The 24,560-nt window shown below is 44.7% G+C and overlaps 1 protein-coding gene across 3 annotated transcripts in view; it reads left to right on the top strand.

The window, feature by feature from the left end:
- The window catches only part of LOC147034503 (uncharacterized), a 50,621-nt gene extending 26,594 nt beyond the window's left edge, over positions 1 to 24,027 (top strand). Inside the window, exons 3-4 of one of the 3 annotated variants that reach the window (XR_015059047.1) lie at positions 2,393 to 2,518; positions 2,958 to 17,317. Coding sequence is in view for 1 of the 3 variants with exons in the window: in XM_085884415.1 (XP_085740541.1) it covers positions 21,839 to 22,870 (1,032 nt within the window). In the remaining 2 variants the exon portion in view is untranslated. Of the gene's footprint in view, positions 1 to 2,392; positions 2,519 to 2,957; positions 17,318 to 21,565 lie in introns of those variants that run through there. The other 2 variants (XR_015059049.1, XM_085884415.1) reach the window with 2 other exon arrangements.
- Positions 24,028 to 24,560: the final 533 nt, after the last annotated feature.

Here is a 24,560-nt window from a genome sequence, read left to right as displayed (position 1 = left end):
AAGATTCAAATGTTTTGTTTGTCAATATTTTAGATGGGGATTATTGTGCAAAGAAAATTAAACTATTGAAGGAATTTGAGAATGAACAAATCTTTATAGGTTCAATGAGTGAGCTGTTCAACCCCCAGGTGTTCAATTCAATGAGGTTCAACCTCCAAGTTAAAAGGGGAGACAAATAAATATACCTTGGGATAAAAAGGGGGTTTATTTTTAGGGAAAAAAAAAAAGGGAATCGCTGAAAATCCCCCATTCATTTACATGGGGAAAAGTGAGCCAGAATCAGTATTCTTACCCTACTGGCGTGCCTAAATATTAACATATATATATATATATTAACATATATATATATATTAACATATATATATATATATATATATATATATTAACATATATATATATATATATATATATTAAAATATATATATATATATATATATATTAACATATATATATATATATATATATATATATATATATATATATATATATATATATATATATATATATATTTCTATGTTAGAGATCTGGAAACCATATGCATTCAAACATGGAGATATCACAAAAGTCAGTTATTCCATTAAGTACATGTGAAGACAGGTCCCTTCCTTTTGTCTAGTGGGTGAATCAAAGGTGTGTGTTGCGATGTTTTTTTAATTGGGTTAAATAAATCTTTACCATCGAACAACCAACCACGGTACCTTCCAGCGCTTGCAACCCTCGTCTCGCTGGCCACAGTATATGGGGCAAAAACGTCCAGTACAGTCCGCCGTTCCTTTGCTCTTCTACAAACGTTCCTTTTCAACGTTGGATCTTCCCCTGGAGTCCACAATCGTGGAGGGGGTAGGGGGGGCTCCCGGTTTGGTCGAGGCCCTGCCCAGAAAGGGCGGACCCCATGAAGACCCTGTCTAATCGGGGTGGACGGTGGCGTCTGTTTCACCGAGCCCCCGCCCTGTTCGAGGAGGTCCCTAAAAATATGACGCGATCCTCAGAGGGAAGTTTTTTTTTTTTTTTTTTTTTTTTTTTTTTTTTTTTGTAGGAGTTGAGTTGGTTGGTGTGTGTCGTGTGGTTTGAGCTGGAGTCTGGGGCATTTGAGTGGAGTTCTGCATTTGGCTGGCATTCGTTGGAGTTTTCCTGGGTCCTGTCCACGACCCTGATCTCCACCCTGGGACTCCGACTGCTCCGCTCGGGTTCCTCCATGGGCACGAGCCCCACGAGTCACTGTGGGCCGAGCCACAGGACCATTAGCAGGTGCCACACCGCAGAGCACCCCCTCCCTTCAACATGCAGGTACGCAAGCGAACTGTGACCCCCAACTCGTCTCTCTCTGGCTGCGGGGGTCTTTTAATATGCCATCTGTGTGTGGGCCCGTCTTGTAAGTAGAAACCGTATGCGTTTTTGAACATTGTAAATTCTTCCTTGTATATTCCGCGATAAGTCTTGTTCTGTTTCTTCTTTATTGTAAATAAATTACTGGAGAAATGTTCCCAGTTCATTTCCATCCTTTCTTTCATTGGTCCAGCATGTTTCGGATCTGAGTTTTAGCCGGGTTTTTATACCCGGTAATCGGATCATTCCTTGCCAGCACGGCTTTGGCAGTTCCGCTAGACTGCACCCGAACCAGAGCTGGTAGTCGGTAGCTGGAACTCTACCGCTGTCGGTCGAGCGACCCCGGTTCGAGCAAGACGTGCGAGGGCGTCGATCCCCGGAAGCAGAGACCGCATAGTTACTTTGGTAGATTGGATGAAGACAAAAAAAAAACTCTACGCCACGTGGTTGAGATATTGGCGGTCCACGGTCGGTGCAGCAACCCGCCGGCTCACGGAGTTATCCGAGAGCGACGGCCTACAATTCCAGGGTGTCTGGTGGGAGACGACGGAACCTCCCCCACCTCGTGGTCGCTCTCTCCACCGACCCCGGCCCTCAACAATATATATCATGATATCTCAAAGTTGTGGACGGATTTGGATGAAACTTGGTTCACAGGTTGGCTGTGTGACGAGGACTATTGATTCGATTTTGGTGAAGATCTGAATCTGGATACGAGAATTATTTAATTTATAAAGTGATTCTTCACCATTGAGAGATAGGGCAAAAAACGATGTACAGCATGATATTTCAAAAATATCTTGGGCCCGAGATGTTCTCGTGGATCAGGCATTACGTGGTGGAGGTATGCTCTCTACCGAGCGCCTTTCGAGTTTATCTTGTGGCCGTTGAATCGAACCAAAAATAAATATATTTATAATGGCCTTCACAACCCACAACGACCTCCCACCTCCCAATCATGATTAATAGTAAAATCATCATTTTAAAACTTACAATGAGCATGAACTCTCATCAGTGTTGGAAGCATGAAGGTTTGGTTCAAACGTGTCCCTCTACGAACCTGCAGGCCTTGCACGGGCCCACATGGTTGGGAGTTTGTGCAGTACAGGCTCCGTGACATCAACTTTTGAACGAGTTGATCAGGACGTTCTCCAAATCTTTCGTTGCGCAGAGACACACCCCTTTCTCACAGGTATGTTTTCAAGTATTTTTGGCATCTTTGAAGAGCAGGTTGTGAATCACCAAACATGTTCTGAAAATTTATCAATCTGATTATATGTGCATTAATTAGTTCGATGTAAACTATTATGGTTGCCTAACTATTGGGAAAATTAATGAAATTTAACTCGGTTATTTCTCAAGGCTGTTGAAAAAACAGCCATGTGCCCATATATTGATGGTGACGTCACGTTCTCCAAAACAAAGCGGAAGCTCACTGGCTCATTGAAGAAGTGTCCAGTTGAGCGGGCCGTTCTTTTGCTTTTTTTGAGCTTGCAACTGTATATTATCCTTTTTTATTTTGAATTATTGTAGAAAAAAGTTATTTGGATATTTGCACATCATGCCTCGTACGTGTCATGTTTTGCAAAAATGGCTGGAAAACGGGTAATCGCTCCCACCGATTCCCGCAGGAATCAAACATTTGTACAAACAAAACGGGCGAATTTTCCCCCAAAGAAAACGGGTGAAGACCCTTTGGATCGACTTGTCATTTGTGGTGACCATTTCACAGCCGAGGATTACCAAGGCAACGCAATGAGTGAGCTCGGTTTCAAAACAACTGCTCAAGTGAGACAAGCATGATGCTGTGCCCACCATTCAGCCTTCTCCTCCTCAGCTGGCTCCTGCTTCATCTTCACAGCGTCACCTACGATTATTCGCAATTTAGTTTTAATGGCCAATTATTCAATGAGCGCCAATGTATTTTTCCTTTTGCAATGTCATCGCAAGGAAAAACAGAGAAGAGAAAAAAAAAACGTACATGTAAAAAACAACAACAATCAAACAACCCCACAGTGTTCCTTCGCTCTCGTAAATGACGACTGGATTGGGACAGTGTGTTTGTCTATAAATGTGCATAAGAAATCGAGAAATTATTGGAATACATTATCCAGAAGTCTATAAGTTGTGATCTGGAATGGGGAATGCAGCTGAGAATCTCTTCCCCATCGGCTGTGCCTACGCAGCACCGTGTCCTGTCATTGGTTGGTAAATAAATGGCCATAACTTGGGAAGCACTTGTCCGATTAATATCAAACCTTGAAAAGGCACATTCACAGGGCCCCAGCAATATACCTGGCAAGTTTCAATTGGATCGGACCAGTGGTTGTCGAGAAACAGTGGTCACTCACACACACACACAGCTGGAATTATAGATAGATATGCCATAACAGTCTCTTGAAAGTTGGGGTTTGTTCTCACTGTTCACTTTTGCTGGGGTCAAGCTCAGCTGTCAAAGACTTCAACACCAAGGCTACAGTGTATAATATATTTGGGTCCTTTATTAATTCATTCTATTTCTGACTCTTGAGTGATTCGAGGGTTGGTGGTGGTTGGTGTCGTATGGCAGCTTCGCTGCCTGGGTAGCTATCATTTCTTGAAGCATGACTGTCGCTGATGCAGTGCCCCTCTACCAGTACACACACTGGAACTGGTACTCATTTCGCCAACCTCAGAAGGATGACAGGCTGAGTTAACCCCCCTGGTGTATTAATTCAGCCGTCGACAGGGCTTGAACTCAGGATCCTTGGATCCCAAGCCACCACCCTAACCACTGAGCCAACACCAGGCTGCTGGAGAGTTTAAAAAAACAATTATATCAAGTCATAAACGAATCAAACTTTACATTATTTTATGCATTGAAAAAGAAAATCTGGTGGAGTCTGTCAGTGTGAACTGCCGGGCAGTCAGTCCTGCCACTTGTACACGAAATAGGCCGTTTTCTGACACTTGCAAGTGGCTCAAATTTATGTGGCTCAGGGACAGAAACTCCATGGTATAAATTCCCATCATCCTCTGACTCGTCCTCGGCAATATCGGAATGAAAACACTCAATTTCATCGCCGCTGAAATCACTCTCCGATTCGCATCTCACCATTGTTTACACGCTGTTTCCGAATGTTCACAAAGTTTTCGGACAACGTGACGTCATAGCATCTTCAGTAACTTCCGGACTGTTTTTCGATCACTGACAAAAGTTTTGACCTAAGCGTTAATTTTAGCATATTTTGAGTTTCAAATGTAAGACAATAAATACCCAACAATTATTAATGTGCTTACAACCTTCGAATCACGCGAAGTCATCAGCGAACCAAAACCTGCTCTTTAAAAGCTTGGTCAGCTTGTTTCATGCTCCAATCCTTATCTGCCACAAATGATACATGTCCAGGCTGTCCCGATGGACTTCTTTACTCTGGGTTTCTGAGCATGCTTGCTGAGCAATCTGGGGAGGATTCCATCATTACAAAAGTCTCATATTGGTGGAGGGTACCAATGTTGACCACCATGATCCCACACTCACTGCAAATCGGGTTGGTTTTCAGGATCAGGGGGGCAGCAGGATGAGATAACGAGCAGAATGGAGGGAAGGGTGATTAAACACATAAAAGTGCTGGAAGTTGGGGTGGGTAATTCAGGAATGAAAGTTAAAAAACGGGAAGAAGAAAAAGCCACATTGGAGAAAGACATTTGGAAGTGAGAGTAAAGGAGATGAAACTTTTAAAATTGTCATTTAAAAGACTAGAAGCACCCGCTCCCTTTGGGAGCCGTCGAGGGGGTCATATTATATTTATGCCTATTTTACTCCAAGGGGTCCTAGGATTACACACCCAAAAAATGGTTGCGATCGGTTCAGCCATTTTTGCGGGACCTGGGAACAGACGGACGGACATTTGGTGAATTATAGTAAGATGATTAAAACGAGTGTGTTGGGTGAAAACTGGGACAGGAAGTTTAAAAGTGGAGTTCTTTCAGTTCTGGTGTGAGTTGTCTTGGCACCCACCTTGCAGATACTTTGCGCAACCTCAACTCATTGTGAATGATATGGAGTGCTGAACCATGGCTAATGTTCAATTTGGAGACCACTTCATCCAGCATAATGCGATGGTTTTCCTGAGCAAGAACTCAACTCCTGCAACCATTTCTGGTGTGTCGGCTGTTTGAGGCCGGCCTGAGCGCGCAGCGTCTGCCACACCGGACACTCCACTATTAAACTGCCTGTCCCAGTCGTACATCTGCTGCAGTGATAAACATGCGTCACCATATTGCATTTTCATTCTGCGATGGATTTCACTGTGATTCACACCCACACTTCCCAAGAAATGGATGACAGAATGTTGCTCCTTCCTGGTGCATGGTTCTGAGGGAGCTGCCATCTTGGAACTGCTCAATGTTGCCAGATCTTAAATAGGCAAAACATGACTCTTACCCATAGAAATAACATGTCGTCTACAACTCCACACAATGCATTCTCAAATTTATATCGCCATTTTAAGGTTACTTATTGACTGCTCCTCGTACAATCCCAAAATTATATGTGGCTCAAGAGGTACTCAGACAATAGCATTAAGAGAGGTTTGTCATTTTATCTCTGCTCAGCGATACTTAAACCAAGAACCAAGTTCCAACATATTGTTTGTTAATATACTTGATGGCGATGAGAGCCAGAAGAAAATTAATCTGTTCCCTAAAAAAGAACATAACCAACAAGAAAAAGAGCAATCAGAGATTGCAGACCCTCAACCAGGACTTCTTTTGAGTGGTGTATTTTTGAAGGTTTTTGGGTAAAACCAATATGGCTGTCAAACCATGTGACCAATGATATCATATGTGTGAAGTTTTTGTTCCTCATGGACAGGCAGTAATACGTGTAAAGTTTTGTCGCGATTTGTTCAGCCACTTCAGAGAAGAGGATTTTTGAACGTTATTTTTTTTTAAACAATGTAGCTGCCAAAGCACGTGACCAATGACATCATTATTTTTTTTTCCTGTGGCCCATTTTATCCCAAGATGACCCTGAAAATTTTTCATACTGATCAGATGTGCTCTCCATATGAAATTATGACATCATAACGAGGGCACCCATGATGTCAAACACCCTCTTTCCCCATGAGTACTTGCTTTGTGCCAAATTTCATTTTTTCCTTGGTGTGGTTTCAGAGATAAAGAAGTCAAAAGTTTTTGTTTTTCCAATATGGCTGCCACACCACGTGACCTATGACATCATAATTATCATTACAACATTCTACATCAGTAGTCGCACCAATGGTGAAAATTTCATATCAATCTGACAAGTGGTTGCAGAGAAAAATACGAAAGTTCTGTCAGGTCAGGTCAGGTATGGGAGCATGCGCCAGAGCAGCACGTCGCTGCGTCCACTTTTCACCGGTACTCCAGGGGCCTCCTTCTGGCCATCCCCCAAGCAGATGCCTGGCCCATCCCCATCTCCTTGAGATTCCGATCAACCTGCTGCAACCACGAGGCACGTGGTTGGCCCATTGGCCTCCTCCACTCACGAGACTCCCTCGTTGACAGAATCTGGTGAGCAGGATCAGCGTCAGGAAAACGAGCCACATGTTCATGTAGCCACAGCTGATGCTCACGGACTATGCAGGAAACAAATCTCATTTGAGTCTCTCTCGGCAACCACTCGTGGGACACAAAGTCCGACTAGCGATAGCCAAGGATTCTCCGAAGAGACCTGGTACCAAAAGAATTAAGTCAACGTCTCAGATCCCTGGTCAGAGTCCAAGTCTCACATCCATAGAGCAAGACTGGAAGCACCAAGGAACTGAAGACTGACTTTCGTCCTCCCGCACAGGTACCGACAGTGCCACACCCCATGATCCAGTGAATCCATGACTCCCCAGGCCCGACCCAGATATCTGTTGACCTCTGGCTCTGGACGCTGATGGATCTCTGGACTCTGGACTGCTCTGGACGCTGATGATCAAGCAGATTATGGCAAACTCTATCAAGACTCCGAACAAACACCTTGCCCAGCACTGAGAGCAGCGTCACCCGTTGGTAGTTGTCGCAGTCTTGGCGATCACCCTTCCCTTTCCAGAGAGGGACAACAAGGCCCCTCTTCCAGTCAGTTTGGATGATGCCTGTGTTCCAGACAGAGCACAGAACTGCATGCAACGACACGAGTACAGCATTTCCACTATCCTTGAGAAGTTCAGTATGGATACCACAGATCCGAGGAGCTTTACCAATTTTAACCGGTTCACCGCAGCCTGTGTTTCCACAAACGAAGGTAAACCACAGTTGATTGGAGTGTCAGCAATTGGGATTGTAACACCCCTGACATCCAACTCGACAGCAGGTGGATCAGCCTGGTACAGCTGCTCAAAGTAACTGGCCCAGCGGGCCTTCACTTCGGACTCCTTTGTCATGAGCCCCCCCACACTCTGCTCTAACTGCAGTACACTGAGGGATGGGCTTGGAGGAACGCAATGTGCAAATTCCCCTATAAGCAGGACAAGAATCACTTGACCACATGTGATGCTCTACCCCCTCACAGATTCCTCGCACATCGGCCTCCTTGTCCACCCTTCGTGCACGTACATTTTTACGCCTCAGCTCCCTGAAGAGCTCAGCTCTGCCATTCAGCCTGGCCCTGCGACTCTGCTCAATGGTATCCAGTGTCCCTCGAGAGATTAAATTCTTCTTCGCCCAACGGTGAGCTCCAAGACATCTCCCGGCAACATCAAGGACAGTGGTCTTGAAGGCAATCCACAACTCTTTAGGATTTCCCAAAGCACCCAGACCCTCCAACTCTCCACTCAGCCTGTTTGCAAACTCCTCAGCTTACCCTCTCATCCTTGAGCTTGCCAACATCCAGCTTAAGCTTTGATGGTACCATTCTCCCGGATTTTCACTGCAACTTCAGAGTTGTTACAACAAACTTGTGGTCAGTGTTGAGGAACTGAGCACTCTGGGAGACCCTACAGTTCTGATTCATCCTCCAGTGACCATCAACGAGCACATGGTCAATCTCCTTTGCCACACCACCAGCATTGGAATACCAAGTCCAGCTATACCATTGTATCTCTGAATACCAAGATGAGCCTGTGGGCACTGAAACCATGAACCAGCCACCCTAAGTCCATGACTTCTTGCAAAGTCAAGGAACTTAGTGCTATTCTGGTTCACAGTTCCAGACCCCTGAGGACCAACACATAATCTCATAACCATCCCTATCAGTTCAGTCGATGCATTGAAATCCCCCAAGACTAGAAGGGTATCGCGCCCGGGGCACTGATCAACTACAGACTCGAGTGTGGCATCGAATGCATCCTTCAGGGTGAGATCACTCGCCTCAGTCGGAGTATATACAGAGACCAGGGAAATGACACCCAAGGAGTGACGAATCCTTCGTCTCATAATATGCTCGTTGACAGGTGTTACCTCAATTATCATTGAAGTCAACTTATTGGACACAGCTCCAGCAACTCCTTGGGCATGGTAACCATCAGAGTGACCAGACCAACAGTAGGTGCAACCACCGGCCATGATCTCGCCGCAATCCGGTCTCTGAACTTCAGAGAGTGCTGCAATACTGATCTCCATTGCGCTTGAGCTCGGATGATAAAAGAGACAGGTGATCATCCTCTCTTCGGGATAAGACATTCCAGGCACTCACTCGATGGGACCGACCGCTGCACGTTAACCCAAGGAGACCGCCGTCTGGTGGACGACACCTCAGCACCACCCCGACAGACACACTTCGCAATCTGACCCGGTAAAGTTACCCCGTGGTTTCTCTCCTAACATCAAAGATTGAGCCTAACATAACATCAAAATCTGACCCGAAGGCTTTGCCCCAATCCCGTCATCCAGTGAGCTGCCCTGCGAAGGGCATTTGTACAGGACGTACTCCCACAAAGTGGGTTTTCAGATTTGTTTTTGCTTTTGGAATGTTTTGCGGAATGAAGGGTTTTACGGTGGCCGGATGGAAATCCTGCCACCAACCTCCTGATCAAAAGTAACCCAACTGCAAGGGGACATTCACAGACACAGTTGGGCACTAGATATGGATGTCTGTTGGCTCTCAAGGAGCTCCTACGCCCTTTGACATGTTTTGTTCTTCATCCTGCTGGATGTCCATATCATACACCCTCCTCACCAATAAACTTTGTGGGGGAGACGGTTTAGGCGCCGACAACCCGACCATGGAACAGGTTAGTACAGGTTTACATGATACCTGTAGCAAGTCACAGATGTAATCTGACCTGACCTGACTTTCAAGTTCTGGGCAGACAAACAAACAGACAAATGAAAAAAAATCATCGAGTGACAACTTGGCAAAAGAGCACAAAGTGGAATGGCACTCGGTGGTGCGCATACCTCTGCCAGGTTGAACAGTTCACGTTTTGTATCCCACTGATGGCTGGATCCGAACCAAAATCCAATCCGCTTGTTCTTGGCACCTATTCAACTCATCCACCTTGTTTTTTCATCACTCGTCCACAACTTTTTGAGATATCGTGATATATTTAGTTTTTGGCCCTATCAATTTTAGAAAGTAGGCATGTGTTGACCTTTTGACCTTAAAATTAATTGGTAGTTGAATTCAGTGACCTGACATGAAAATGCTCTTCAAATTTCAAGTCAACCAGATTAAAATTGAGGATTTTTGAGAATGTGGGCCAAATTAGCCTTTTGGCCTATGTTTACCTCAAAATTACTAGGTGTTTGAATTCACTGACCTGATCTGCAAATCCTGTTCAAATTTCAAGTCAATCGGATGAAATTTGAGGATTTTAGAAAATTTGGCTCAAATTGGCCTATTGACCAATTTTTTTCGGTCAACCGAATTTTACGAAACTTCAATGCGGGACCGTCGCAGGGTCGGTGACATTAATCTCTGAATAGTTCAGATAGATCGGTTGAGCGGTTTGGGCTGGAAGCGAGTGGACAGACAAACAAACACACGGAGTCGATCAAACCCCCCCTTCATATCCAACTGACGTGTTGCCAACTGGTCCATCAAGCACACAACTTCATCACCCCGATATCTTTGCTGCATTGGATTAGCAGAACTATTGGTCTGGACTGTTAAGTCAGTGTTGCAGAAATGCCATCGGTCAGATAAAGACGTCAACAAAGCTTTGCTAAATCTGAGAGCCACACCCATTGACACAAACATACCTACACCAGCCGAAATTATGTTTGGTCAACCAGTGTGCACCTTCCTACCTAGCAACAACACGTATGACACACTGCAGAGACCTGCAGAAACTTCAGACAACTAGAGGAAAGGAGAACCAAAATGAAGCATGCCCATGATGAACAGGCTGGTCCAAACCTTCCACCCCTGTATGTCAGACAGAAAGTCAGAATTCTTGATCACTTGAACAAAGCGTGGTCTTCAGGTGACGTCACAAAGGTACGACCATAGCCAAGGTCATACGAAGTCCTGATGCCTAATGGGACCACATTACGACACAATAGAGCACACTTGCGTGAAATACCTGGCCAGAGTAGCCCTCGCACTGTGCCCAGCGCCCAAGCCAGTACTGCGCAGCCGAGTTGCATCCAATTCAAAGACCCCGTAAAGCACGTTCGATTTGCAGACGAGTCAAATTTGGGAGACAGTGACCAGGCTACGTGAAATCACAGGCCAAATCTGTCCCAAAAAGGTATAATTAACGATTGCAACCAAGACGCAGCTCGTGACACTCATGACAACCCATAGCAGCGCAAACCCCGAGTGACACAGTATGACCACAAGATTGGGTCAATACATAAACCAGCTAGATATAGTGATTGAGAACAGTGATGATATGTCTATTTCTCAAAGGAAAGTCAAAATTGTGAATGTTAATTCATGCAACATTGTGTTTGGTCAACTGCCGTCAACTGGATTTTTCCATGGAAATTTTGATTTTTGGATGCTGACTATATATATTGTTACGGCTGTGGAAATTCGCAGAGCACCATATAGGTCCTTAGATCAGTTATGTCAATAAGTTTGTGTTAAGATAGATTTCCCCACCGATGTTTAACGGGAAATTATTCGTGTGCAGGGCTGTGATCTTTGAGTTCGCCGTTTTTCTTTTGCTATCTTTATTTTGGACCAACCGCTTCACAACAACCACCTCCACCACCAACATCGCTTTGACCAACTGCTCCACAACAACCACCTCCACAACATCAACCGCATTTCAACCACAACTGCCTCCTCCAAAACCGCAATCACACAACCACCTCTCCACGATGCCAACCACAACTACCTTCTCCACAATGCCAACCACCATCTCCTAAACCGCATCTCCCCCAATACCCAACAACGAAACAACATCGCTTCACCTTTGGCTCTGCGGGCGCCGCCATCTTTGCGCCGGCCACGGCAAGATCGCTGCAAATAAACGCGGGGGTTTCCTTGTTGCCAGCGACGGTGATTTCTACAACGTCCGCTCTCCCTTCAGCGTCGATGATCTCTACCACGTCCGCTCGCTCCAAGCTTTGCCTCGGAATTCGGATCAGGATATCAAGAGGGGCGGAGCCAGTGGGGGTCAGAGGGGAAAGAGCGGAGATCAAACCTCGTCTCACGAACCCTATAAAAAGGCACGCAGAGCGCCAAGTCGATTTGAGTCGGTCGGGATTTGGTGTGGTGTGAAGACCAAGGTTCAAGGGCAGTGAAGGTCTGGGTTCGCCGAGGAGACGGGAGCGGAGAGTGTGGCCAGGCCTGCCGTGACGCGCAGAACTGCGCGTTCATGTGCGGGACGTGGGGAGAGTCGGAGAGAGGTCGCCAGCCAGCATCGAACGGTCCGAAGTGATCGGCCTTCGGGACAGTCCGAGCAGCGCTGAGGTACGGACGGACTCTTAAAGAGAGCATCAACTCTGAAAGAGCAAAAGACCCGTTCGTTCCTCTGAGGTGTTGCCGGCTGGGCCCGAAACACCAGGCCGTCGGACGGGGCCTGGGCCGGACCGCGCTCACGACAGCTGCTGTGAGGATGGGACGTCACGGGTCGCCCCAGCGAGGCACCTCGAAGGTGAAGGTAACCAGCCCGGCCTCGCGGAGCTTCTGCGGTCATCACAGCTCCGTGAAATAAAGACCCAAGAGGTCCAGTCTACCCCTCGTCTTTGCTGGGGTTTTCCCTTATTTCTTTTGAATGAACATTGTGGCGCCATGTCCGGAAGTAGAACTGTATAAGTGTGTACATAATAGATAGACGGTAGTAGCTATTTTGCATTGCTTTTGTTGGTTGTATAATTGCATGCGTGCTCTCCTTAATTGCATACCTGCATGACTGCATCACTGTTTACGTGTGCTTTCTGAATAAATCTGCTTGTTCAAATGTTAACCCGTTCGTTGCGTCCTCTTCCCTTAATTGAACTGCTGTTCTACGTTCGGAATATAGTTGGATTTTAAATAGCTGATAAAGTGATCGGGTCCAACGGGGCTGCACGATAATACCCCGCTAGGTTATCCCAAAACGAAGCGAGCTGCTTAAGCGGCTCGTTTCCAAGCGGCCCCGTTGAGGTACAGTCTCTCTGTCGTCTGCCCGCGCGATTAATTAGGTATATCGACAATTCGGCGATTGATCCTGTAGCGCGGGGGTAGAGTGTTGACTAGGCTGTGGTGTGCGTAAAACACACCCGTCGCTGGTTTTCGGCGTTGATCTGGAAAGCCGCGACTGGATTGTCCGTTCGGTGGGCGAAGCGGCCGCCATTGGCTAAAAGCGGCCGTCCGCACGCCGGCGGGAATTCACAACAATATATATATATATATATATATATATATATATATATATATATATATATATATATATATATATATATATATATATATATATATATATATATATGTCTTGGGTGTTTATTTTCAAAAGGGGGGAAATGTAGTGATACCAAGGAATTGCTTTTATATGCTGGTGAGGCAGTGGGATACTTGTACCAGTGGTGGTTGTTGGTGCTTGGTTGACTTGGATTGCGTTTCCATTAAATCTCTCAGAGACTCTCTCTGCCCTTGTCTTTGACTCATCTCTGCGCCTTATCACGATTACTTCAGGGTGAATCATTAATGTGTTCCATGCCTCTTATTGACGTCAAACTGAGCATCCGCCTGCCAGCATTACTGTAGTTGGTGGATGTTCATGATCCCACGGTGTCCTTCGAAGTAGAGTTGGCGAGCTATCTGCAGCACCGTGAACAACTTCCAAATTCCTGCCCTACCTGCTGGGAAGGCAATGGCAAACCACCCAGCATAACCCATGCTACCAAGAAACTGCTTTGGCAGTACTGATGCTCTGTTAAGAATATGGTACATGTCATATCTCACCCTATATTTACTCCCCAACTTAACATCCCCATAAACATAATGAGAGTTGATGCCAGTGAGCTTTATCTCATCATCAGAGCAAGAGATATCTTGTTCGCATGTAGTTTATTCTGTTTATTCTGTCTCTCTGTCTCTCTGTCTCTCTCTCATCATTGGTTTAGATGCGGCTATGCCGCTGATGCAGTGTCCCCCTTACCAGTACCCTGGTGCTGATTTTGCCGACCTCGGAAGGATGACAGGCTGAGTCAACCTCCTGGTGTATTTTTAATTCAGCAGCCAACGGGACTTGAACTCAGGACCCTAGGATCCCAAGCTGCCACCCTAACCACTAAGCCAACACCAGGCTTATCTCTCATCAATGACATGGCTTAATTCACAGGACAGGAATATTCACCTAAATTCTCATTTCCAGCACAAGCTCGATAGAACTATGTGGTTAGACGTTTATACCAACCCGCTTTAGTCAAAGTTTTTCACATACAGTATTTACAACAGTCTGTTCTTTGAACTTTGTCCCTCTTTTGGTCTCATTTCTAATGGAATGTTCCATCCACAGTATGTTGAGTTTGCAAATGGCCTAGAACCTATTTTCATTTTTACTTTCAAGTTCAAAGTACAGTATGATAACAGCGATAAGAGCCTTGAGCTGCATTGGTTGCTCGCTGTAGTGGAAGATGCATTAGCTATTTTGGCATCAATGATGCCAAAACAATTGGTTCATTTTCCACTACGGTCAGGGAACAACTTTTTTTTTCTTTTTAAAGAGGAATGACAAAAAAGTTTGCAACAAATGTTGTTGGTACTTTTTTCTATTCTCCATTAATGTGCAGCATTCATCATTTGGAAGACTGACCCCCTGCAGATCAACTGTTGCTATCTCGTCGCAGAACAATTGGTGGCTTGATTTTTATTACCAGAACAGCTCTTGCAACTTCCCTCAACCCCTCCTCAGTTCGTCATGGATATTTTTCCTCTACATGAGCGAGGCTCATGGAAGAGCATGGTTACATTGACATTGATGTAGCGGATTAACAATTGGGTTCAACCAAGCAAGGGAATAAATGAACAGGAAAGAGAGAGAGAGAGAATGGGAGGAAACGCTGACACCAGTGCTAGTAAGAGGGGTGGGTTAGGAAGGATTAATAGGGGTAATAACGATCAATGGCCAGGATGTTGACGTCAATCCCTTCACCCTCCTCCAAGCATTGCAGTGCACAGGCTGCTTTGACACACTGAAAGGAAGAGTGGGAAAGAACAGTCTGTGGAAGGTGGTTCCATAGACCGGAGAAGCGATGTCCAAAGGAGTTGAGGTGTGCAGTCAGCCAATATTTTGGAAATTTAACCAGGAGGAGGTTACTGGAAGAAAACGTGCATCCTGGAATTTATATGGAGGGTCAGAGGACTGAGAAAGCAGAGGGATCAATGTTGGAGAAGAAAGGGTTAAAAGGCAGAAACATCACTGACCTGCTGTGATGCAAAAGGAACATACCCTGTGCTTTGGCCTCTTTGTGGGAGATTCCAATAATATTGAGCGTTTGAGGGAGTGAGAGAGATATAGAGATAGATATATGATACTGGGGTGCCAGCCCATAGTAGAAAGCAGTTGTCCATTGAGCTATGGACAAAGGCCTTTTGGACTGTGAAGGCAGCCCTGATTTTGCAAGGAAAGACTTGGTATGATGGAGGACACCCAATCTGCTGCTGGCTTTGGATGCCCGATTTGCTTTGGGGTTGGCCCAGGAGAGGCCATGGCTGATGGTGAAGCCAAGAAGTTCAAGAGACTGATCCTCTTCCAGTGGTTGACCAGGGAAATTGGTAGGTGGGTTAATTTGATGATCCTTCTGGAGTGACAGAGTGAGACAATGAGATTTTCCAGGATTTAAGGAGGCACATATTCTTCCAACAAACCCCTCTTTAAACTCCCCAAATCCAGACTTGCTGCTCACCTCCACGCCTTTGTTACTCTTTTCTCGCACTTGTGGAACTGCATGCCTGAGGTGATTCAATTCTAGCATTCCTCCAGTGATCAAGATGACAATGCACCATTTCATTTCATCCATTTATCTCTACATATGATCTTTCTTACCCTCATGAACCTTTCCCTATCCAAGCTCTTTTATTCACATGTTACTATGTTCTCCTCTCCTTTCTTTCATCATTCATTCATACCCTCCTTGTTGGGTCTGTTGTCCCATTGTCTGTGCATTGCCGATATTCCCTCAGTCATGTTACTTTGCTGCTCTTCCATGAGCCTAAACGTTGTTTCCAAACATCTTGTAAAAAAAAAATACTTTCTGAAGATTTTGGTTATATTCAAGCCCTAAAAACATCACGGTCATATTAGGCCACGAGCCAGACCCGGTAATTTTTGGCCACCGGTACCATCTGAAGGGAATAATGCTCATAATTTTTGGCAGGGTATACATCTCTACAGTCAGTAACTGTGATAGCTTTGCATTGGTGGTAGCCTTTTGTGTGTTATTAGCCGTTTTGTAACCCCATCCCAAAATAAACTTTTCTGAAACCGGCGTAAGACAGAAGACATTCTATTTAAAATGAATGGTTGTCTCATTATAGGCTATATCTAACACCTCCAGATGGAGGATATCCTCTCTCATCCCCTTGGAACATTGCCCTGGGCCCTGTCCACACCAGACGGATTGCTGTGAAAGACTAACAAAGCTACTTCAGCCACAACTTTGCAGAAGAATGTGACAGTGGCAGAGCAACTCCCAGGTAACTCTGCTTCAGTGGTTGATGGGATGAACTTGGTCCAAAGAGTAAAAGGTGATCAAGTTACTTTTGGAGATGTCACCACTACAATTTTGTCTATGGCACTGAGGGAAGGAGCTGATGGTGACAGAATAGATGTGTTTGACACATACAGGGAGAACTCTATTAAGAACAGTGAGAGATCACTACAAGGTGGAGAGGCTGGCCACCAGCTGCAAAGCATCACAGGCACACATATTGTGAGGCAGTGGAGGAGGTTCCTGAGCACAGTTAATAACAAGACCAGTCTCATTACCTTCTTAGTCGGTGACTGGAGGAAACCAGAATACAGAGAAAAGCTACAGGGGAAGGTTCTGCATGCAACTGTGAATGACAAATGTTACAGAATCACATCTCAAGACAGTGAGGAGGTGCCAGCTCTTCAGTGCCAACAGAAAGAAGCAGATGGGTGCCTACTTCTCCATGCTGCTCATGCAGCAAGAGAGGACTATCAGGCTGTCATGATCTGATCAGATGACACAGATGTCTTCATAATGTCCTTGGCATTTCATGACAAGATTGGAGTCCCACTGTTCCAGAAATGTGGAACTAGAACCTGGATGAGGGTCCTTGACATCATGAAGGTTGCTGCCACTGTCGGCATAGATGTCTGTAGGGCTCTCATTGGGATGCATGCATATACAGGATGTGACACTGTCAGTGCGTTTGCAGGCAAAGGGAAGACAAGTGCCTTGAAACTCTTGACCAGCAACAGGGAAACCCAGGACACATTCCTTGAGTTGGGTCATATATGGAACCTCTCCCGGGAATTGATGGACAAAACTAGAGGCATTTACTTGCCTCCTCTATGCACCAAAGGCATCATCCACTGAGGTCAATGATCTCAGGTATGACCTATTCTGTGGCGGTATGATTTATCACACAGGAATTTTATATTTTATCGCTGTGGTATTTATCACGCAGGAAACACTGATATATATATATATATATATATATATATATATATATATATATATATATATATATATATATATATATATATATATATATGTCACTAATGACATACCTTTCAACCTCAGCATGTTTGGCACTTTTTGTTGAGAAGCAAATTGTCCTAGCAAAAGGTGAGACAAATTTCAATGTCAATGTTTGACTGATAAAAAAAAAGTTGTTAAGTTAAAGTAGGATGTCTTACCTTGTACTGACCATTTTGCACAAAAGCTTATTTAAGGTTAGGCATAAAACGGGGTGATAACACACAAAAAGCTACCACCGATGCAATGCTATCACATATTTTCTAACTCTAGGGTTGTATCGCTTGCCAAAAATCACTATAAGAATTATTCTCCTGAGATGGTACCGACAAACCCAACTGGCTCATGGACCATATTGAATTCCATAAACACAGCAATAAGATGTGTGTACCCAATGAATCATTAAAACAAAGCAACAACAAATAAAACTAGAAAGAGCAATCAAAGATTGCAGTCGCTCGCTCAGACTTTTTTGGTGCGTTTTTATAGTATTTATTTTATGGACGTACTTGCATTCTAAGTGTACCACACATACTTTATAGTCGTACTCGCATTACAATTGTACATACTTCATACAGGTACTTGGTTGAAAAAGAGAATGTGTAAAAATTGTGGTATTCACTGGCACATTATGTGCAGACAAACAAACAAACAGACAAGCCGGCAGGCGGCAATGGTTCGCCGAGCATGGAAACTATAAAATATAGAGCAAAATGGATGTCATATAGCAGATAGGGAATCACCTTAAGATTATGCATATCAAATCTCATCCAGTTCCATCTACTGATAACTACTTCGTATTCATTTGAATGAAAAGTACCGAAAATGAGGTTTGAAATCGGAAATCCCCAAAGTTCGAGGGGGTGCTGTGGGTGAACAAAGATCTAAATCGAAAATCCGGCTCAATCGTTAGTGCACAATGCATTCCAGATGATTAGTGTGAATTCTCATGACCACCCGACCATAACCCAAGAAGGAGTAGCATTTGGCGCGAAGGCACCTCCAGCTCTCGCATAGTATCGATTTTTGCACTAATTGACCTTTGACCCCTGACCTAAGCGAAATCGGTCAATATGTCCTGAGGCAAAGTTGTAGTACTCATTGAGTACCATGAACCTGCAAAGTTTCATTTGCATCGATGCACTCACCTGGTCGCTCGGGGGCCTTTAATTTTCGCGCATACCCTAATTGTAGGGGGCACTGCGGGTAAAGTATTCCATATATCACAAAAACCGGAATACATTTGATAGAGCATCACCTGTAGATCATTCGTGCCAAATTTCATAACCCTACGTGGGATAATGGCTTTCGGAATTGATTTCGCGTGAACGGTACCGATTTTGAAGGTTTTTCGGTTGTTGCTAGGGAACCAATGCGTCCCAAGCAACCATCACAATTTCCAAAGCACGAGGTCATAAGATGTACCTACCACCCGAGTTTGGTCAAAATCGGCCCACGTTTACTACCAATTATGCTGATGACAAACGAACAAACATCCAAACAAACAGACAATTACTGACAATAAGGGTCACCTATTTTGGCGACCCAACAGACAAACGGACCCAAATGCAATACCCCCTCCTTTGGTGAGGATAACTAGATATCTGTGATCACAAAGCAATCGCAAAGGGTATTCCTCCCACGTTACCCACGATCCAATGATGTCCACATTCTTTTCAGATCGCCATATGACCTTGAACTTCAATATTTAGGGATATAAAGTAAATTAAGAAAATGTGTCACCATCTACTAAATATTCATAAAACCCAACATCATGAAAATCAGAGGAAAATTATTGAAATTATGATTTTTTTAAAAGGTGATTTTTAGTAATCAGGTCACAATCCAAAAAAAGTAAGTCGGATTAGCCAATCGGCAAGGAGCGGGCGTCTCACCCTCCCCGTTTCCGACTCAACACGATCACCATTAAGCATGCGGCCAGAGGTGAGGAGGTGGGCGGAGCCACAAACGCCTCCGCTCGGGACTCCGCCCAGAAGGGTGGGAGTTGCCTCTCCTACCATGCGTCTGTCCAATGGAGGGCGGCCAGGGAATTGCGTGATGGTTCCAGCCAATCAAGAGGTGAGTGGTCAGGAAAAGAGGCCCTCCCTCCGAGAGAGAAAGGTTGGTGATTTAGGACGAACGGGGGAGATTGATCTCGTCCTGTCGCTGGCGTCTGCTCTCATCTCGTGCTGTCGCTGGAGTCTGGTTCTCAGTCATCTCGAGCGCGTCTGGTCTGCTTGAGCGTGGAACGCATCTCGCGACGCTGAGCACGGAACGCATCTCTCGACGCTGAGCGCGGAACGCATCTCTCGACGCTGGGCTGGTCGCATCTCGACGCCAGTCTGGTTCATTCGTCTCGGCCAAACCACACGAGGCGGGAAGGTCCATTTTTCTTTCTGGGGTCTGTGTGTGCGTGTGTGTGTCCGTGGAGCCCCGTCTTTAAGTAGAAACTGGATAAGTGCTTTTGCTTGTACATTGCATTTCATTTCTTATTGGATAACTCTGCTCCTTGCGTGCTCCCCCCCCCCCTCGCCCCATTATAAATGAATCCCCTGTTAAATGTTTCGGCTCGTTTTCGTGTTTCTTTCATTGGCTTAGCACGGTGCATGTTGGGAAATTTGGGAAGCGGCAAATTGTACATTTGGACCGACGGGACCTCGGTAACCAACCACTCGGGTTACGCACGGGTCGAGCATGCATACGGCTCGTCCCGTACGAGTGCCGTCGAGGGTGTGAATCCTCGGTAGCTCGCCACATGTGCCTCTTGGTATTTTGAAGTTTGGCAGATAACCCTGTCCCACGTGGTTGATTTATTGACGATTCACGGTCCTGTAAGGGACCCGTACCTTTGAGTTTTCCGAAAGGTACGATCTAGATTCCAGGTGTTCGGTAGTCAACCCGACTGCTCCACCTCGCGGTCGTGCTCGCAACCGACTCCTGGCTCTACAACAATATATAGTGTATGTTGTTATGTAGCAATTCATACAATGGTCAACTTTTCATATAGAATCTGGAAACTTGTGTTTTTTCACTTCCTAAGATCACATAGGACTACAAATCAGCTGTTTCCAATTTTTCAAAACATTGCTAACTAGAACGGGCACTCATAGAGCGCATACCTTCGCCGCCACTACTTTTTTTGTTCTTGGTATGAGTGTGGGGAACTGGTTTCATATGAATGGTCTTATGACACAAACCACATATCTATAATGTCATGACCCCCCCCCGACTTTTGGGGGCTACGGACTAAACAACAATCAACTCACGTCGTTTTGGCGAGTCTTCACTCGCAAGCTCGGTGAATACAACGTTTCAACAAGAGAAGGTAATCTCGTTTGATGCTGGTTTCATGCAAATCGAATAAGAATTGACTGAGTTATGCCGAAAACCGCATATTTTTCAAGGGCGTGACCCCCCCGACATTTTACCCCAACCGGTGACGTGTTATGACGTCATTGTGTCACAAGATTGGGCATTAAATTCTGAACATTTTGGTGCTGGGTTCATGTAAAGCGGACAAGAATTGACCGCGTTATGACAAAAACCGCATATTTTTCAAGGTCGTGACCCCCCTGACCTTTGACCCCTAACCGGTAACAAGAGTATGGGCGTCATTGTGTCATATTGCATATCACAAGATGAGGCGTTGAATTCTGAACATTTTGGCGTTAGTTGCATGCAAATTGAATAAAAATTGACCGTGTTATCGTAAAAAGACGATTTTGACCTTTTTGTGACCTTGACCTTTGACTCGAACGATCCCAAAATCTAATCGAATGCTTCCTGGCTAATAACCAATCATCCCACCAAATTTCATGCAATTCGGTTTAATACTTTTTGAGTTATACGAATCACAAGATTACAAATAAATAAACAAATAAATAAATAAATACACGCCGACCAAAACATAACCTCTCGCAGAATGCGAAGGTAATGACAAAAATCCAAGATGGCGGCCAGCGAGTGATGAAAATCGATAAAAAAAATTTTGATGACAAATTTCGTTTCGTATTTTCAGACAGTGTATGCAGTAGAAGATCTATAATAGACATCATAATCATAATCCCTAACACTCATCAATATGACCACTCTGATATATTTGCCTGATCCTGCATATTTAGACAATGTACATGGTGTCTTTTACATAAAAATTATCAATTATGTGTTTTTTCTCTATTTGCAGATAACTCATGGCACAAAGCAAAGAACCCCCAGAGAAAAGGGCGCGCACAGAAATAAACTATAAACTATGCATAAAGTGTTAGAGCTCCAAACAAGAGAAATTGAAAGAACCACCACAATCTGAGGAACATTCAACGTACGACAAATTCTTGACAGCGGTTCGTTTGAGAGTGAGTTTTGGGAACAGTGAGTTCATTACACTCAGTGAAAAAAATCAGGGACTTGGCAGCAGGTGATCTAAGTGACAAGGCTGTTGTGTGGTACAGAACATGCTATGCGGCAAGCACCAATAAAGAACATAAAAAAAAGTGATGAAAAGCGATATAAACGAGCTTGTGCAACATCCGATGTTAGTCTTCTTCAACGAACCATAGGGAGACCAGCTACCTCGTCGCACCATGGAGAACCTGAAGAACTGTCAGTATCAGGAAGGCACACTCGTTCAAAATCCATGAACTACGATAAAAGTAAGTGCTTTTTCTGCCAAGGCAAAGTTCAAGACGTTTTGCACCAATGCCGGTCAGGAAATATTGGAACTCTGATACATGATATAGTGCAACACTCCAACAACCCAGAGTCGAAAGTGAACTATGCTAATGTCATATCTGACAATGATGCACTGTCACAGGACATTGTGTATCACAAGCAGTGTATAACTGAACAGTGGCATCTTCTGAAGCGTGAGCTTGAGTGTGCTGGAGACAGTCTACCCTCCTCAAATACCTCTACCAGTGGCAATACCGATGATAGTGAAACAACTATTCACTATATAGCAGCCAAAATCGAGTTCTTTGCTGAAATACAGGAGCATAACGAACAAGGTGAAATCATACCCATCGATGAAGCAGAAAAGGACTATGTATCGAAGATGAAACAACACGATATTGAATATTGGTCAAGATTTTCAAATGCCCAAACAGCACGGAGATGGTTGCGACAGAAAATCGAGAAGAATGTCAAACTCGTTCAGTTCACACTATTGCCAAATAAGCCTACGCTGATACATTCCAAAGCCAAACAAAACGCAGCAGTCGGAGAAGCAGTACACAGACCTGACCCACATGATAACAAGAAGATCTTCGAAGCTTCCATGGTGCTACGTAAATCGATTGAGCAGGTCAAAAAGGACCCATGTGTTTTCAATGGAACGCTGGAAAACTCAGCAGAAGATGTAGTTCCACATGAACTACATAGCATGATTCTATGGATCTTGAAGGGCATGTACACAGTAAAAACTGAAGCCCGAACACATGATTTGAATCAGTCAGCAACGGTCATCTCTCAGCAAATACTGCAAAGCACATAAATCAAATCGTCAAAGGTGTGGAGAAGCTACTTCCGACTCAAGGATGTATCACTGAGCATATATTGCGCGCACACCTACAAGCCAACATATGGTTGCAAGACTTAGTAGCTGTACCAATCCTACTGGATCCTGTTACTCTGGGATGGCGACAACTGGAGGATGGCCACTATGTCCCAGTTGTCTCAAAAGTTCCAGCAGCACCAGAGGCTGTGGTGGAACTTGTGAAGTCTTCTTGGTTCGCCAGTAAGTGCAGAGGACGGTGCTCTTGTAAGGCACTTAATCTAGCCTGTACAGAGCTCTACAAGTGTGAAGGAGCTGAGGACACATGCAACAATGTCGCAATAGATGAGAATTCAAGCAATGACGAGGAAAATGAGGACTTTGATGACTAAATAATTATATATGCCGAAGCATCTTTGTGTTTTGTATTTGCACATCCATTCAAATTGTATGTTCTCAGTACTACACAACGTCCTTTTTGTGCATATTTGGCTGTCATCTTTTGGGGGGTCCGTAAATGATGCCTAACTGGGTTAAATTTAGCTGAACAGATATTTTATTATCTCTGAATGTGCTATAATGGATAAAATATGGCAATTTCCCAAATTTTGGTGACTGCTTATGAATAAAAAAATTGGAAACAGCTGTTTTTGTGTTCACTGTAAACATAGGAAGTGAAAAATTACAAGTTTCCAGATTCTATGTGAAAAGTTGACAAAATTACACAATCTCACACACACACACACACACACACACACACACACACACACACACACACACACACACACACACACACACACACACACACACACACACACACACACACACACACACACACACACACACACACACACACACACACACACACACACACACACACACGACCGGGTGTCGTGGCCTACGCCTGTAATCCGGCTACTCGGAGGCTTGGGTTGGAGGATCGCTTGAGGACGGGAGCTCTGCTCTGTGCTGAGCCGCGCTATGAGAGGGTGTAGGGCAGCCCGGAATCATGGCGAAACCCAATCCTCATCCCCGTGTCATAAGAGGCGACCAGGGTTGCGTCAGGAAGGGCATCCGGCATAAAACCTATGCCAAATCAGTATGCGGATCATAATGGATGATCCGCTGTGGAGAACCCCTAACGGGAGCAGCCGAAAGATGTGTGTGTGTATATATATATATATATATATATATATATATATATATATATATATATATATATATATATATATATATATATATATATATATATATATATATATATATATATATATATATATATATATATATATATATTGTTGTGGTTACCAAATTCGCAAACCACCATTCAGGTCCCTTAGGTGAGGTATCTCAGTAAGTATATGTGTAGTTAGGCCCAAACCCGTTGTCTAGTGGGAATACATGTCATTTATGCGTGCTGCGACTCTTCAGGATAGCCGTTTTTCTTTTACTATCTTTAATTTGGACCAACCGCCATTGTTACAACCACAACAACATCAACCACCCACCGCGGCGCCGCTTCACGTCACACCTCGCAACCGTCGCATCGCCACCGTTCTTGCGCCGCTTGTGGGTACCGGTGTTGGACTCGTGCAGGGCGCGCGCCGAACAGCGTGCACAAAACCACGGATTTTCCACTTCAAAAACGGATCAAAAACGACACACGCCCACTTTTGTTCCGTCCAATCGG

The sequence above is a fragment of the Eptatretus burgeri genome, chromosome 1 (genome assembly GCF_056783735.1).
Source record: "Eptatretus burgeri isolate ZD-2024b chromosome 1, Ebu_testis_v1, whole genome shotgun sequence".
Classification (NCBI taxonomy): domain Eukaryota; kingdom Metazoa; phylum Chordata; class Myxini; order Myxiniformes; family Myxinidae; genus Eptatretus; species Eptatretus burgeri.
Note: the sequence above shows the minus strand (reverse complement) of the source record. Positions and strands in the feature narration are given on the sequence as shown.